We start from the raw sequence: 16,615 nt of genomic DNA, 5'->3' as shown, positions 1-16,615 counted from the left end.
GAAACCATTTCCTCAGTCTCCAACCAGTACTGATACCGCTGCTGCCCGGCATCAGGGGTGCGCTTTTGAAGTAGCGGCGCCTACTCGCTACGTCACAAGATCGTCATAGAACCTAAGTAGCATTTTATAGGTAAGCCCATCCCATTGAGCTAGCTACCCACTACGTTCTGCTAATCCTGTTCGTAGTTCGCTGTTCGCAGTGTGTGTGTAGTGAAAACTGTACTTAAGATAAATTAACTTTTTTCATATTGGTGTTTTCCTTCACCGCTGAGCACGTGATAATAATTTATGATTCAAATTTTAATTCGAAAATAATTGGTTAAGACCCTTCGAACCTGTGACCTCATTGAGAGTCAATCGTTCTGCCAACTGGGCTACCACGGCTAGGTACTAATAGCGTTATGTATAATGTAACAACTATAAAGCCATAGAGCCGGGTAACGGGGCAAGCTGGCCGGGTCCGGGATTTTGTTTGCGGTCCGACCAACGTGTCCCGCGTTCCCTGCTCTGTGTGCATTAAGCTGAATTTATACTCACTTGCTCAGTGAGCAGGCCGTTTGGACAGTCCTTCAGGAACCCTTTGTGCCTATATAGACAAAAAAAAAACATCAATCATCACATCACACGGCGAAAAATAACAATTAAATCGAAGACCATTAATTATACATACCAAAGCCTTATTTCCTTTTCAGTAACTGTAACAAAAGAAAAAAAATACATGAGAAGGTAAGTAGGTATAAAATATTTGTCATAAGTATTTTCATATTTTACTTTGATAAATAAGTAAGTAGACGTGTTTTCCTGTTTCCAAACTTTGCGGAATGAATATGTATTTTCGCAGTCCGCGTTCTGGGAATAGATGACCAATGAGAAATAGAAATAAAAAGTTGGTAGACTATGGAAGTACGGGATACAAGTGACGAACAATAGGTCTAATAACTATTCAGGACAGGGGCCCGTCAGGGGAGTGAGCGTGCGGGCGGGGCCGCTAAAAAAAACAATGCAAAATATTAATTTGTTCCTCAACACACTATTGTACTAAAATAAAATTACTGGCACTATAAACACTAGATGTATTGCACTAAAGTGAAACACAAAATTAAAAAATATTCCGTGTTTATCTCTATTATACGAGAACTAGTTATGTATCAGCTAAAGCCGTGAAAATAGGGTTGTTTCCAACTAGTCAAACTTTTTACTAGTTACTTTTTACTAAACGTCAAAACATTAAATTACCACGGAATTTTGTATGAAAACGAAAAACAACCTGAGGCGTCATAGAAAAACGTGACAAACTGAAGCACATATTATTACATTTTTCTTTATTAAAATTCATAGATAAGTTAAATAGATAAAAGAAAACGTTTTGGGTCACCTTTTGATCTGTCTTTATTTAATAATCAGTATTTCATAATTTATTTGATCTAGGAAACTACCTTTGGTAGCATCATACTTCTGAGGTTGATGATGTTTTAGGGCATTTCTACGGAAGGGTCTATTTTTTCTCAATTCGATGCCGAAATTGAAATTAGGCTTTTATGAATATTTTAATAACAAATATTGAACTATATTTCATCTTGAATCTAATGATGCAATTGGGACCAGATTTGGTGAAGTGGTTTATGAGAAAAGTTAATCACCGAATTGGGCAACCACCGAATTGAGAAAATGAAACACCGAATTGAGAAGCGGCTCAGCGAATTGAGAAAATGAATCACGGAATTGAGAAATAAGCCAGCGAATTTAGAAATGCTGTCAGTTATTATAGAAATAATGCAATGAATGACCAATAATGATGTGGTATGGACATCTGATGAAGAGGAATGGAAGTCATATTAGATGATAATTATATGGTGAGTATGAATGTGCATGGACAGGGGGTAGGAGACGACCGAAAAAGGTGTGGATTGGATTGCGTGAGGACGTATATGTGTATGAAAGGTGTATTAAGATGACGAAAGACAAACAAATGAATATCGTAAAAAATAGGAAACTTTTCCCCACGAAGGGTAGAAAATGATATATTTCATGTCTTGCCTAGGCTTGACCATGTGAGATTACACCTTCCTCACTTCCCTTTGACATGCGTAGTTCTAAGCGTTAATCTCCCTTGCGTTCGTCTAGTAGAGGTATCAGCGCTGGTGGAGGAAATACCCAAGCTAGGTCGAAGTCCCATGTTTTGCTGAATGCATCTATGAAAATAGCACCTTTGTCTCTCACATCTCAGGCCACATAAATTGGAACTACTTTCGAATGAGAAGTTGCAAAAAGGTCTATCTGAAGAATTCCCCACTTTTTGAATAGAAAGTTCGTCACTCGATCCGACAGATGCCAGTCCGCTAGAGATTTCTGCCGCGAGAGGCTGTCGGCAATCTCGTTAAAAACACCCAGAATGTAATAAGCAAAAAATTATATTCTGTTCCTTTGAGCAAGTTCCAGAAGTTTTGCTACTAGGTCTGTTAAGAGACTGGAATTTGTTCCCCCCTGATTCCTTACATAGGACACAACCGTTTTGTTGTTGGACTGAATAATGACTCGTCGTTCTCGTAGTTGGGGTAACATCATCTGAAATGCTCGGTATACTGCATACAGCTCTTTGCGATTTATATTATGCCACAAGGTTTGGCTCTTCTCCCAAACTCCGCTGATTAGAGACTCGTTGACATGAGCACCCCATCCGTTGTCTGAAGCATCTGTTGTGATGAATACTGTGCCCTGATATATGAAAATTGTTCGTCCTTTGTGAAGGTGTTCCAACCACCAAGAACATTCCTATAGAGCTTTTGTCGGTATTAGAAATTTCCGTGTTTTCTGGTGTTGAGGAAGACAATTGGCTGCACGTTGAAGACGTCTGATATGTAATCTTCCTAGAGGGACCGTGAAAGATGCAAAGCTCAATTTCCCTACAAGACTTTTTCCTGTGACCCAATTCCAGGTTCCTGATTTCAATACTTCCATAAGGATACATGTTAAGTTGTCTTTTCTGCTGTCCAGTAAAAAGGTTCTGTTTTTCTCTGTGTCCCACATTATCCCTAAGTAGTCCAGACAATGGGTTGGTGGGTTCAGAGATTTATTTCTGTTTATTTTCCATCCAAGCTTCTCCAGATAATTTACCACGTATAAGGTGTCTTCCTCTAACTAGTCTTTCTGTTGATTGGCTAAGAGAAAATTGTCGAGGTGTGGTGTTTGACGAGTAAAACTTCTTTAAGCAAGGTTTAACTCAAAAGCCGTGAAAGACGAATAACGAATCTGCTTTTATGCTAGTTCACCCAACCTCAAGCACTTGATTCCCTCAAGGATCTTGTTCCTTAGTCATGGAAGCGAAATCAAAATCTTCTACTTACATCTTCTTCAGGTAATAGATCCGGAGCTTTCCAGGTGAATGATTTCGTTGTATCCTCCTCAAGACATCCTTCGTGCGAACGACATTCATCGTCTGAAGTATTATCGAGCCTCTTTAAGATGTTGGAAAGCATGTCCTTCATCTCACTAAAGTTCTGTTCTAATTTATCGACCCTGGACAATTTCTTTGACTTCGATGATGAGGACCGAACTGTAGATAGATAGTCTATATCTTTACTATCTGCTAGCTCCTTAGACGCATCCTTACGGCTTAAAAGCAGTGGTTTTAATTAAGCGAGTGAAACCACTATCAGCTCATTTAGAACAGCTGATCCTTTGATCCTTGAACTGATTGAAGGTGGGCCAATTATGAAACCTACACAAAAGGGCCATCCCAGTATTTTAATTTCTAAAGCTAGGTCTTCTCCGGTAGGTCTTCTCCGGGAGGGATGTACATTCTGAGCAAAATGCTCTTGCAAGCTCGACTGTCGGGAGAGCGAATCTAATTTTTTTCAGAACAAGCGGGTACAAGTTTGGGCCTAAGAGGTCTTGTCTCGTGTGAGGAATGACTTTCCACTGGAGCCATCCCTCCGGCAAATACGTTCTGGCCGACTGCTTTATTCGCTCTAAATTTTGATTGAATTATTACATCTAATACTAATAATGTTCTCAGAATAATAATAACTTAACCCTCTCCCTAACTTACTCCTTCGGGGTAACAGGCGTGATGCCATTTGTTATGCAAACAATATCAAATCTCAATTCGGTGCAAGTAATTCTCAATTCGATGCCCCATTTTCCAGGGAATTCAGACCCATCGAATTGAGAAAATATCACATTTCATCAATTATCTAGTAAAGTTATCAATTAAATCAATTAATACAAAACATATAGTCAGATATCACCTAAATACTTAATTAATTTAGCACATATATTATTAAATACTTCATAAACAAAATTAATATCTTCCACCGATTTTAGAATTGACACTACCCCAAAAAAACGAACGATTTCGACCCTTCGAAAAACCCTCCTCTATGCAGCAGTCCGCCCATCCACACATCTTGGGCACTCGGGCGCACCTGGCTCTCCACGGGAACCGGGTAGTGATGATAGTACTGCGCGTAGTTATTGATGTAAGTTGACAAAACTTAATTTCACCGAATTGAGACACATGCTGGCTTCAAAATTAAAAAATGTTATTGTACTAAAACTAAAGGGTTCACAATAAACACAATTACGTATTTAGCTTTATTAACTATCCCTTGTTCTGTGAACGTTGGAATTATGTTCTGGAAACTAGTATTTTAAAAGTTATGTAGCAATAACGAGTCAATTCTGGAATGGCTTCACGTCATTTTAAGCCAAATTCTGCCCGTTTTCAAACTTCTGGATTTTTTTTTGACGCTTTTATAAAACTTTACGGTCTTCTAAACTACTCTCCACCAAGCCAAGAGTCCAATAAATACGTGAGTATTTTTTCCAAGTACGTAATTAGATGCTACAGGTACTTTTTTCACTGGAATCACTCAATCGGCCCTTCCCGTAGAAATGCCCTTTACCTTTACGATTATTGTGCCCACGTGTGTGGGGGTTACCTAATTAAAAATATTCTGGATACCTGAAGAGGACGGGCTTGCAGAGTGAATTTTAATTAAAATTACTGTCAAGATAAATAACTTATAGTTTTAGTCGCATTGTTTTGTTTTTAAATATGATAAATATGGGATACTTTTGCCGCGTCTTCTCATTTTCTAGACAGCTGTGTCCATAGGGTTCTATGACAAATTATTGGCAATATGGCCGGTTGGGGGAGGGCAGGACACCTGCGCTTTGCTTGTTCCATAATTCAGTGGTGAGAAGCTACTACGTGGACAACGTGAGCCCCCATATAAGGGAGAAGGCTTCCTCACAAAGACGACAGGGAGAAAGGGATAGGGCGATGCGAATGATACGCTGTTGTTCCTCTCCCTTTCTTATCTCGAGTAAAAACTGCCCATCATCCTGTTACACTAGCGGGTATTCCGCAGTCCTTCCTAAACGTTATTTCACGGCGCATTAATTCGGTTTCGGTAAATATTTCTGCGGATTTTAGTACGTCCCAACATTTTCGAGGTACGTATTTTGGGTACGTACCATCCTGAATACTAATTTAAATTAGATCTTGAAAAGTCATTTATAAATCAATTTCCTAGATTTTAAGGAAGTTGCTGGTGGTTTGCCTCACTTGGCATCTACTTGGCCGGACAAATGAGCACTGAGGGATCTCACCTGGGAAGTTGTAGGATAACTAGCAAATAAATGTGTAAAAGTATGTAGTTCGATGCTGTTGTTATTGCAACAAAGCGTACCTACAAAAGTTTTGACGTGTCGATTGTCAAATTATTTGTTTGCAACTTTTACAACTCCTATGGAGTTTAGTTCGGTAACGCAGCGACTTTTGCCACAAAGTTCTTGTTTGTTGGAAAGGATAAATATCCTTACATACAGGAAGTATTATGTACAGCACCACCAACCATGGCATGGGTAGGGATTTAGTGCTCCCCGTTGCACGTAATATCCCACATGTGGCAACGTGCTCATGCGATTATGTAAATGTATTCACATTTATCTCGCACCATACACCATACCTGAATGATAAACTGAAATTAAACCGATCTCGGATTCGGGTCCAATTTAATACAGCGCAGAGGGATACCTCACAAATCACGCGGCAATGCGCAATACGTCCAGTAATTGGACGATGTCCATACACACATAAATCTAATGCGGTCGAAATGGACAGTGACCGTCCCCACGGCCAGTAATTTATTTTTGATTATCATACAACCACTTTCATCCGTGCTAGCCCAGTTGGTAGAACGCTTGCCTCTCACTTTGAGATCACATGTTCGAATCCAGCACAGGCCTGAACCAATGATTGTTCGAATTCATGTTTGAATGAAACGCGGTGAAGTCAAACATCGTGAGGAAACCCACATTTCGGAGAAATGCAATTTTCGGACGTATGACCTATTCTCTTCGCGGGCTGGAAGGTCAGACAGACAGTCGCTTCTGTAAAAAACCAAACCTGTCAAATCTTCAGATTAGGTAAGCGGATGCCTTGTGCTCAATAAAATAATCTTGTGAAAAAGAATAATGGTACATGTACTTTCATACATTTTGAGTCCAGGCAACTGCCTTCTTGTCGAACAATTAAAACAGTTTAATGCTCGGGGTTAGCAGTTGGTGCGCTAAACTTTACCATATAAATGTTATTCCAATCGTATGACAAATTAGTGGAATAATCAATTAAACTAAGAGTTTTAATTTTTTTTAATAAGGTAAATGACCGACGATGCCTATTTATCTAGAATATGTAACGTAATTATTAAAATTAGCTAATCTATATATTGCGCAATGAGCACAAAATAGACACATTCATTTATGAATACGTAACATCAATTTTTACATTCGAATAATAATTTGCACATCAGAAATGCTAGCAATTTTATCTTTGTGAATTCAAAATTGATTACAATGGCCTCTTTAAATAATTGCTTTAGGTACAGACCTGCATCACTTCGAAATTGCTGTTGCAAACCCTCGTTAATGAAAGACTACTAATCCAGCCAAAGTTTTATTCATATTATGAATGAGGGCAATTATTAACCCTTTCATTTGCCTTCGCCACTAAAGCGTTTATCGCGTTTATTTGGGGTGAATGTTTACCTAATTTGAGTTACTTATGTAGGCTAGGATATCAGTACATAGAACGTTTCCTCCTTAAATTATTTAAAATCGGATGTGATGACCTCATTAAAAGTACGGCAGACATATGATAAGCACGAAAAAGGATGTTAATAATAAGTCAGATCCGCGCAGACATCCTGACCATGCGAATCTCTATCTAATCTGCAAAATCTTGTTCAGTGACTCGTGTTAGCTTCGAACTCGGCTTGAAATTAGGTTTTTATTGATCAGACCGAACTTAAGTACTACACGGTCCCTTTGCCGTTCGGTTTTATGACCGGGGAAACATTGTAAGGAAACCTGCGCGCCCGGGACACATTTCCAGATCTTTACCGTCTTACACTTTGAAATGTGTGGTTAAACAGAAAGGTCCGCTTTCCGAACGCTAGTTTTATCGTTAGCAAACATAAGTTTCTACATTTTCTCCTGAAAACAGACTTGAATAGTGAAAAAGAGTAATGTCTCATTACTTTTTGTCATACCTACTTACCTACTAAACCACCTACCACCTTACTACTTACTACCTTAATACCTTGTGCTCAATAAAGTATTTTATCTATCTATCTATCTACTATATAAAATAACGTCTGAGTTTACCTACTCTAATAAAGTGTGATAAGAACTTAGAAGGGAACAGACGTAAATGTTATAGCATATATGCATGCTGTCAACATAACCCTCCTTTTTGCTTTGCCATAGTCGGGTAAAAATATAAATGACTCCCATTTTACCGTTGTGGCCAATAATAATACCACGCCAATAATACCAGTTAAATAATCGAAAAAGAGGCTCTTACAACCAAATGAGTAGGTACTTTACTACTGTATCTAAATATAACCGGAACCACCGGAACTCATCAAAGGGTTTTGGATTAAATAATCACACGTCACTCGTGTGACATCGCACATTATTGATCTTTATTTATCTGTGTGTCAAAATTATAAATTTAAATGTGTGTCAGCATAACGTTAAGGCAGGTAGTTTATTAAGTGCATAAGAGCGTGTAGACGACGTGACATCGCAGTGTTCATTTTAAGACTTTATAAAAGGCTTAGAAAACTTTGCTCGCTTTGTACTGCAACGGACTAACATAAAGACTTATGGTTTTAAGTTTGAGACTGAAGCCGACACTCGCATAGCTTAACGAGAGAAATTGTTCAACAACTTCAACGTATCCGTTTTTACTCTCTGACTGTCGAAGGATCATAAGATAAAAAAAAATCTAGAGAAGTTTTCTTATTTTAATAATGAGCGGCCAATTCCGGCCACTATGCTCTATACCTTAATGGCAGCGGAAGCGAGTGAAGCTCCAAAACGCATACTTTATGCAAAATTAACGAACATCAAACCAATATGTATCACGGAGAAAGCGTTTATATATACTTGTCACCTAACATCCCAACTTCATTTCGAAATCGGCGTGATGACAGTCGAGATACCCAATATGCTTGTTTCTATGGTTAGTACAGGATATTCGAATTTAGTGGAAGTGTCTAATCACGGAGTATAGTGTTTTGTGTTGTGAATGTTAACGCGTGTGTTTGTAGTTGCTAATTGAAATTTGTAATGATATTGTTGTTCTAGGTCGGGATCGTAGTGGCTCTAGCAGCTGGCGCACGCGCCGGGTATAGCTACCACGCCCCGAGCACTTTGCTGGATGCTCCACGCGTGAACCACAACCACTTAGTGAATAGCTATAATCACCCCAAGCGATACCCAGCCGTCGTCGACCAACCCAGCCATCAATATCTGGGCAACACGGTAACATACTCTGTAGCGCCTAATGACCTGAATTATCTGAGACAGTACCAAGGTGGAAACTATCTCCAACAATCAGGATTCACGCCGATCACTACTCATCGCGATAACAAGTACCAAATCAATAGTGGTAATAACGGTTATTACAACCAAGCCAGCCAGAGTAACGTTGGTAGTGGAAATTTAATTTCATCACAGCAAGTGGCTCAGCAACCCAGTATCGGTAGCGGTAGCCTTAACCACGGAGGCTATAATATAATTTCACCACAGGAAGTACCGCAGCAACCCAGTATCAGCAGTGGTACCGTTAACCACGGAGGCTATAATATAATTTCACCACAGGAAGTACCGCAGCAACCCAGTATCGGTAGCGGTAGCCTTAACCACGGAGGCTATAACACATTTTCATCACAGGAAGTGCCGCAGCAACCCAGCAGTCTGCACCACGGAGACTACAGCCCTGGTTACGCAAGTCAGCCCGCACTTGCACCGGCGCCGGCGGTGGTTACCAAGCACATATACTTCCACGTTCCGCCGCAAGAAATGGAAGAGAGGCCAGTTCAGATTTTACCACCTACACCTCCGAAGAAGGTTTACAACATAGTATTTATTAAAGTGCCATCACAACAGTCGAGAAACAGGATTAACATCCAGGGCTTGGTAGCCAGCCAGCAGGCGTTGGTGGAAGACAAGACCTTAATTTATGTGCTCGTGAAGCGACCCGAGCCGCAACCGTTGCCCCAGTTGCAGCCACCAGTAAATTCTGAGCATGAAGTATTTTATGTGAAATACAAGGGCAATGCTAATGAAGCAGCTAGTCAAATAAACGATAATTTGTCGCAACAGGATTCTCTGCAGAGTACGGGTTCAGTGATTCAGTCGGACGTGCAGTCTGTGATCGAGCCTATACTGCAATCGCAGTCTGTGATCGAGCCTGATCTGCAGTCTGTGGACGCTGGCCTGCACCAGACGCTGCAGCCAGGACTGATCAACGGTCGTCTCTAGTTATATTTCATCTAAATCATACACAAGAGTTAGGAACCAAAGGGGTTCTTCCATTTTATTTGTACGTACTTTCATTCCATTTCGTTGTTTATTGCTTTGGCACAACCTCTAATATTATATTTACTACGTTTTTTTGAATGAAACCAAAATCGTTACAGTATGTGGATGCGGAATGTGAAATGTGTGATCAGCAACGTATAACAGCAGTATAACAGCAATTTGAGGGTAGAGATATTTGCGTTAAGCTGTGTCTCTTGCGTTTTTTTCTCTACACACTTGAAAATATTAAAAGTGGTAGCAAGTATACTTATTAGAAATATTTTTGAACTTAAGTACATGAGCGATGGAGTATGTTTTGTGTAGAAAACATGCATAGTAGACACGGGTCTTGAGATGAATGTGCAGAATTAAGTTTTAGGTATGGTTTGCAAATTGGCACGTGTGGGTATTTAAGGTGTGGACGAGAGAATTGAGCGAATACTTTTTTGGCTAATGCGAATCTAAAAGCGTTTTATGGGTGGATTATTGATATCATGTTTATTTGAACTGTTTTAAATGTTTATTTATCATAGTGCATTATGTGCTTAAGAGTTCGGCATACCAAAAGCTATAAGATGGCTATAAGATGCGTGGAGGCGGAGGCAGGGCAGTTTCAACACGAATCCCCGTTACAACCGCGTTCAGTTAACTTCACTTCAGTTGTCATACTTAATTCTAGGGAAATTGTCTTCCGCAGTGTTTCCGTGTACTTACGTACTTTTAATGCATTAATATCAGTTTCGTGTCAAATCCCTAACGCACGCTGAATACCGTTTAAACAGCCGCCGCCCCACTCCTGCGCGTATACTGCTTTTGGTTTGATGCACATCATACAGTTTCTTGTATTGTATTATACAAATGTGCCGCGCCACACTTGATTTGCTAATGCTTTTGGTGTACCGAAGCCTTTACCTATCGAAGCTATTGAAAGTACTTACGCACTCATATAGTTTGTTTCACAGAATTCAGTTAAGTAATTGGTCAATGTGAGTCTATGATAACCATTTGTGTACAACTGAGTAGTTTATTGTTTGCAACTATCTATGTAGATAGATAACTTGCAAATTACTCAACTTACTCAACTTTCGACTATCATGTCTGCAAATAGAGTCTATGCTTGGTCCATACATAGTCATGGTCATGTACATACATACATACTTACCAGGTATTTTATAAGGCACAACGACGCGGCAATAAAACGTTCAAATGATTTTTCCATTAGAGCCGATAAAATGTTAAAGCAATTCAGAAGGTAGGAGATTTCTTAGTACATGCTATTGTATGTATTATGTAACTTAATTTATAATAATATTATATATTATTTTACAATTATATTTAATGTTTTACTTAAATAGTTTTAAAACCTGTAATAGTACATAATGGCGAGTTATCATTCCGGGCATGTCGTTAATGTGACAGAAGAATTGTGTCTTTTCCCACATAACGGTTTATAGGCGATGGGAAGACCGAAATCACACAAAAATACAGATGAGCAGACCTGCTGTCACCATTGATGGATAATCATTTTTTTAATGTGGCTTGCCGCAGATGGCATTATCTACTTGGCCGGACAAATGGGGAGCGCTGAGGGCTCTCACCCGGTACAAGATTTAAGACAACAGACGTGAGGGTGCCCAGTTGGGCGCGAACCTCGGCTTAGGGCGTTGTCTGAGAGGAAGAATATTTTCTTGAAAGAATTAATCGACCCTAGTGGGTCGATAGCGATAAGCGCTGAATGAGGGAAATCGTTGACTACGCCGGCGGGGTCGGTATCGGGGTTCTGAAGTGTTTGGTGTCGCGAGCTGATTGGCCGCCTCTATGGTTAGCTAGAGTGATCGGCTCGTCGGGATCGTATAACGTCTTTTGGACGCCGATACTTTTCAATGGATCACAATGAATCTTAAAACTTTTTATCAAATATGGTTGCAAGTTGCATTTTGGGATTCTAAAAAGGCCGCATTGAAGCAATATTAATGAAGCAAAAACCAATTTTACAATATATTGATATTCACACATATGACAGTCAGTGCTCAGTTTTTTTTTTTTTTTTTTTTTTTTTTTTTTTTTTTTTTTTTTTAGACGTGACTTATTGTAGATTTGCCGCAGATGGCATTAACTACTTGGCCGGACAAATGGGGAGCGCTGAAGGCTCTCACCCGGTACAACGTTTAAGACAACAGGCCTGAGGGTGCCCAGTTGGGCGCGAACCTCGGCTCAGGGCGTCGTCTGAGAGGAAAAATATTTGAAAGAATTAATCGACCCTAGTGGGTCGATAGCGATAAGCGCTGAATGAGGGAAATCGTCGACCACGCCGGCGGGGTCGGTATCGGGGTCCTGAAGTGTTTGGTGTCGCGAGCTGATTGGCTGCCTCTATGGCTAGAGTAATCGGGTCGTCGGGATCGTATATTACGTCCTTCGGACGCCGATACTTTTCAGTACCGTCCCTAAGCGGGATGTATTCGGAAGCCGCAACTACCAGGGGATTTGGGTGGTGCGGAGCAGAATCGAAAAAACGTTTGGAAGCTAATTTGAGCCACTGGGCAATGGTTGGTAGACCTAGGTCAATGTGCAGATTTTCATTGCGAAGGAACCACGGAGCTCCCGTGGCTTTCCGCATGAAACGATTTTGTATTACCTGTAGACGGTGGATTTGAGAGGGACTCGCATGAGCGAAAACTACCCCTGCATAGGTCATGATCGGACGGATGCAAGTCGTGTAGATTTTCACCTTATTCCTAAGGGACAATTTACTTCGCTTGTTAAGAAGACAGTGAAGACGGCCCATTACAAACGCGGCGCGATCGCGCACACGTTTGATATGGGCCTTGAAAGTAAGACGTCTATCTAAGACTACGCCGAGATATTTGACTTGCTCCTCCCAAGGGATCGGCTTGCCAAACATCTTAATGATTTTAAGTTGACGGCGTGACCGTGGCGTGTTATAATAGCCCTTTGAAAAGTACACCGCTGCACTTTTCTCCGGGTTTACCTCGATTCTCCATTTGCGAAACCACTTGCCCAAGGCATTGGCCGCGCGTTGGAGGATTCCGGTCATCATAACTCGACCACGGCACGAAGAATAGATGGCTGTATCATCCGCAAATAAAGCTAATTCGGTATTAGGGGATTTGGGAATGTCACTAGTATACAATGAAAATAGTAAAGGGGAGAGGACGGAGCCTTGTGGGACTCCGGCATGTATCGGGTGCGGTGACGAGAGCGTCCCTTCCACGCGGTAGCGAAAGGTTCGATTTGAGAGGAAGTCTCGTATGATGTGCACGAGACGGTCTGGCACTCCCAGTGAATAAAGCTTGTAGATCAAGCCGTTGTGCCAGACTTTGTCGAACGCTTTCGCCACATCGAAGAAGAGCGCTCCCGTAGCGACAGGTTTTTTTAAGTTTAATCGACTGGAGATATGTTCAACAATACGGTGCACTTGTTGAACGCAGGAGTGTTTGGTTCTAAAACCAAACTGCTCTGGTGGAATAAGACTATTGGATTCGGCGTAGTCCCGTAATCTAGCAAATATGAGCCGCTCATAAATCTTCCCCATGGTGTTGAGGAGACTTATAGGGCGGTAACTGGAAGGTTCGTTTTTAGGTTTCCCAGGCTTTGGTATACCAATTACAATTGCTTCTTTCCACTGCTGTGGAAAGACGCAGTTGCTCATGGCGACGTTGAATATTGCCGTTAGTAAGCAGATGAGGGGAGCACCGAAGTTTTTAAGGACACGATTCGTGATACCGTCTGAGCCAGGGGCTTTTCGGGTATGAAATCTTTTGATGATACCTAGTACCTCTTCCTCAGTAACCTGTGGAAGAGGAGGATCGGTGGGAGGTACAGAAGCCCTACGCTGAACTTCAGAGTTCACCGTCGAGAGGTGCCTACGATCGATAGGGAGAGTACTGGGCGAACATTGGGCTTCGAGACTGTCGGCAAGGCATTCGGCTTTTTCGTCATCGTCAAAAGCGGGGGGTTGGTTAGGCCTATTGAGAGGAGGAGTAGGAACAACCGTATCCTTTTGAAGAGACCTAGACAGCTGCCAGATGGCCTGGTGGTGGGGCTCAATGCCGCTCAAAAGATTATCCCACCGATTCTGTCGCATGTCATTAATACGTTTTCTTACAGTATGCTGCAAGAGACGCAAATGACGGCGACATTCCTCGGTGCGATTGGAATCATATGCGCGGGTGGCTGCGTTTTTCTCCGTTAGCAGATCACGGATATCGGTAGGCAGTTTCCAGCGATGGTCTTCCATCTCCGGAACCTGTTTTGAACTTTCATTCAAAACCGACCTCACGTGATCCGTGAGGGAGTTAATAGCTGTCGAGGCCTCCTCTAAGGAGGCTATTTCTACTGGGATACTATCTAAGTATACTGAACTAGAAGACTGGAGGCCTTCGGCCACCTTCTCCCAGTCCAGTACTGTCTTAGGGGTTGCTGGATTATCAGGGGCGTCTAAACGGGAGCCTAGTTTTAATATAACAGGTCGGTGGTCGGATTGTAACTCGTGTAGTACTTCTATAGAACATAAACGTAAGTTTATGTTCTTTAGAAGCGCCAAGTCGAGTATTTCTGGTCTGTGGTTCAAGTCAGGGGGATATCTAGTGGGCTGCAATGGTGTTATTATATCATAATAGAGGGGCTCGGCTAGAGTTTCTAATACCCTGCCTCTTGTGTTTGTTGTTAAGCAACTCCAAGAAAGATGTTTAGCGTTAAGATCGCCAGCAATTATGACTGAATTACTGAGATTAAAGAGGGCTTCGAGGTCACTTCTAAGTAACCTCTTAGAGTTATTAGGAGATAGATAAGCCGACACTAGTGTGATTGGCTGATGTCCTGTCATGCCCACTCGACAGATCGAAGCCTCAATGTCAGTGAGGGCAGGCGGGTCTATAGGTATACAGTGAAGTGACTTTCTATAATAAATGAGAGTGCCCCCTTTGGGCGCAAAGATCCTGTCGTTTCGCACTAAATTATAATTCGCCATCTTGGGGTCGCGATTAGAGGGTTTGAGGAAAGATTCCTGCACTAATAAAATATCTACCTGATGATGTCAGCATTGAAGCAGTCACTCAGTTCATTCCAGCACGGATTCCTCCGAGGTAGATCCACAGTCTCCAACCTTATACTTTTGAATAACACCATAACTGATGAAATGGCAAATGGGGCACAGGTCGACGTCATTTACACGGACTATAGTAAGGCGTTTGACCGAATCCAACACGACCTTCTACTATTCAAGCTTTCTAAAGTAGGTATAAGCGGAGACCTACTAAGGTGGTTTTCGTCTTACATTAAGAATCGCTCGCAAGCTGTAGTCATTAATAACTACATTTCAAGTTGGGTGTCCATTCCAAGTGGTGTCCCTCAGGGCTCTTTGCTTGGTCCCTTACTTTTTATTGTCTTTGTGAACGACATCGATCTGTGTTTCCGTACTTCTCGCTTATTATGCTTTGTGGATGATATGAAGATTTTCGCTCCGATTCGTTCTACTCGTGATGCAATTTCTCTGCAGTCCGACCTCTTGCGACTGGAAGGCTATTGCACCGAAAATTATCTGGATCTCAATCCCTCCAAATGTAGCATAGTTACCTACAGTCGAAAGCGTACGCAGATATCTTTTGGTTACACTCTAAAGGGCATCATTCTTAATAAAGATAATTCTATCCGCGACTTGGGCGTGCTTCATGATTCAAAGCTATTATTTAGCAGCCATGTTGATTATATCATTGAAAAGGCATATCGGGCGCTGGGCTTTGTGATGCGTGTTTCCAGAGACTTTACTCATGTGAAAACGCTTAAAGTCCTCTATTGCACGTTTGTGCGCAGTATCTTGGAATATGCATCGCAGGTTTGGAATCCCAGGTACAGCACTTACATTGACCGTATTGAACAAATGCAAAGGAAGTTTGTGCGCTACCTCTGTTACCGAACCAAAACACCGTATGATTTGGGCACTTACACTAAGTTATGCAAGAAGCATCATCTCTTACCACTTGATAGGAGACGTCAAATCGCAGACATCGTTTTCCTGTTTAAGATCGCCTGCGGTGAAGTGGATTGCCCTGATTTGCTATCTAAGTTGCTACTGAGGCCTCCAAGTAAAAATCTTCGTCATAATTCCCTACTATACCTACCATCAGCAGCAACTAACTATCGGCAGAATGAATTTATTTGGCGAGCTAGCGGTTTTTTCAACCAGCTTAGCAATAAAATTGACCTTGACCTTTTTAACACTGGTTGTGAGTCGGTAAGACGCGAACTCTCTCGTTCTTTTTTTAATAATATTTTATAAGCAACTTGCATTATATATATTTATTCAATTATTTTGTCATCGTTACTGTAGTTTCACTTTGTTATATAGTTTTTAATATTAAGATAGTAGCGTTATTTTTATTGTTTAAGTCAGCGTCTTTGTACTGTCTTAGGCATCTGTGCATGTCCTTAAACCTTTGCAGTGCGCTTAAGTTTTAAGTTTTAATATTTTTATACTGTTTTTTATAGGTGGAAACCTGTTATTGGCTTAGTTTTTAAGTATGATTTTCTTTTTGCTATAGTTGTTAAGAGCTGTTGGTCTCCCAAATATAAAATAAAAATAAATAAATAAATAAATGTTTTACAAACTCGTGAATCTCTGCACGTTGACCTAAGATGCCATCAGCATTGAAAAAACCTATTGTAAGGGAACGCGGTTTGACTCTACTTTTATTCGTACAATCCATTATTAGGCTTTAAA

General features: G+C 41.0%; 1 protein-coding gene across 2 annotated transcripts in view; it reads right to left on the bottom strand.

Moving 5' to 3' along the window:
- Window positions 1-16,615, bottom strand: part of LOC126379866 (frequenin-1) — a 217,539-nt gene that overhangs the window by 14,909 nt on the left and 186,015 nt on the right. For both annotated transcript variants that reach the window (XR_007568391.1, XM_050028837.1), the window contains exons 3-4: window positions 671-695; window positions 538-586 (exon numbers count right to left, since the gene is read on the bottom strand). Coding sequence is in view for 1 of the 2 variants with exons in the window: in XM_050028837.1 (XP_049884794.1) it covers window positions 538-586; window positions 671-695 (74 nt within the window). In the remaining variant the exon portion in view is untranslated. The remainder of the gene's footprint in view (window positions 1-537; window positions 587-670; window positions 696-16,615) is intronic.

The sequence above is a fragment of the Pectinophora gossypiella genome, chromosome Z (assembly GCF_024362695.1).
Source record: "Pectinophora gossypiella chromosome Z, ilPecGoss1.1, whole genome shotgun sequence".
Classification (NCBI taxonomy): Eukaryota; Metazoa; Arthropoda; class Insecta; order Lepidoptera; family Gelechiidae; genus Pectinophora; species Pectinophora gossypiella.
The sequence above is the reverse complement of the archived record's forward strand: the minus strand, read 5'-3'. Positions and strand labels throughout refer to the sequence as shown.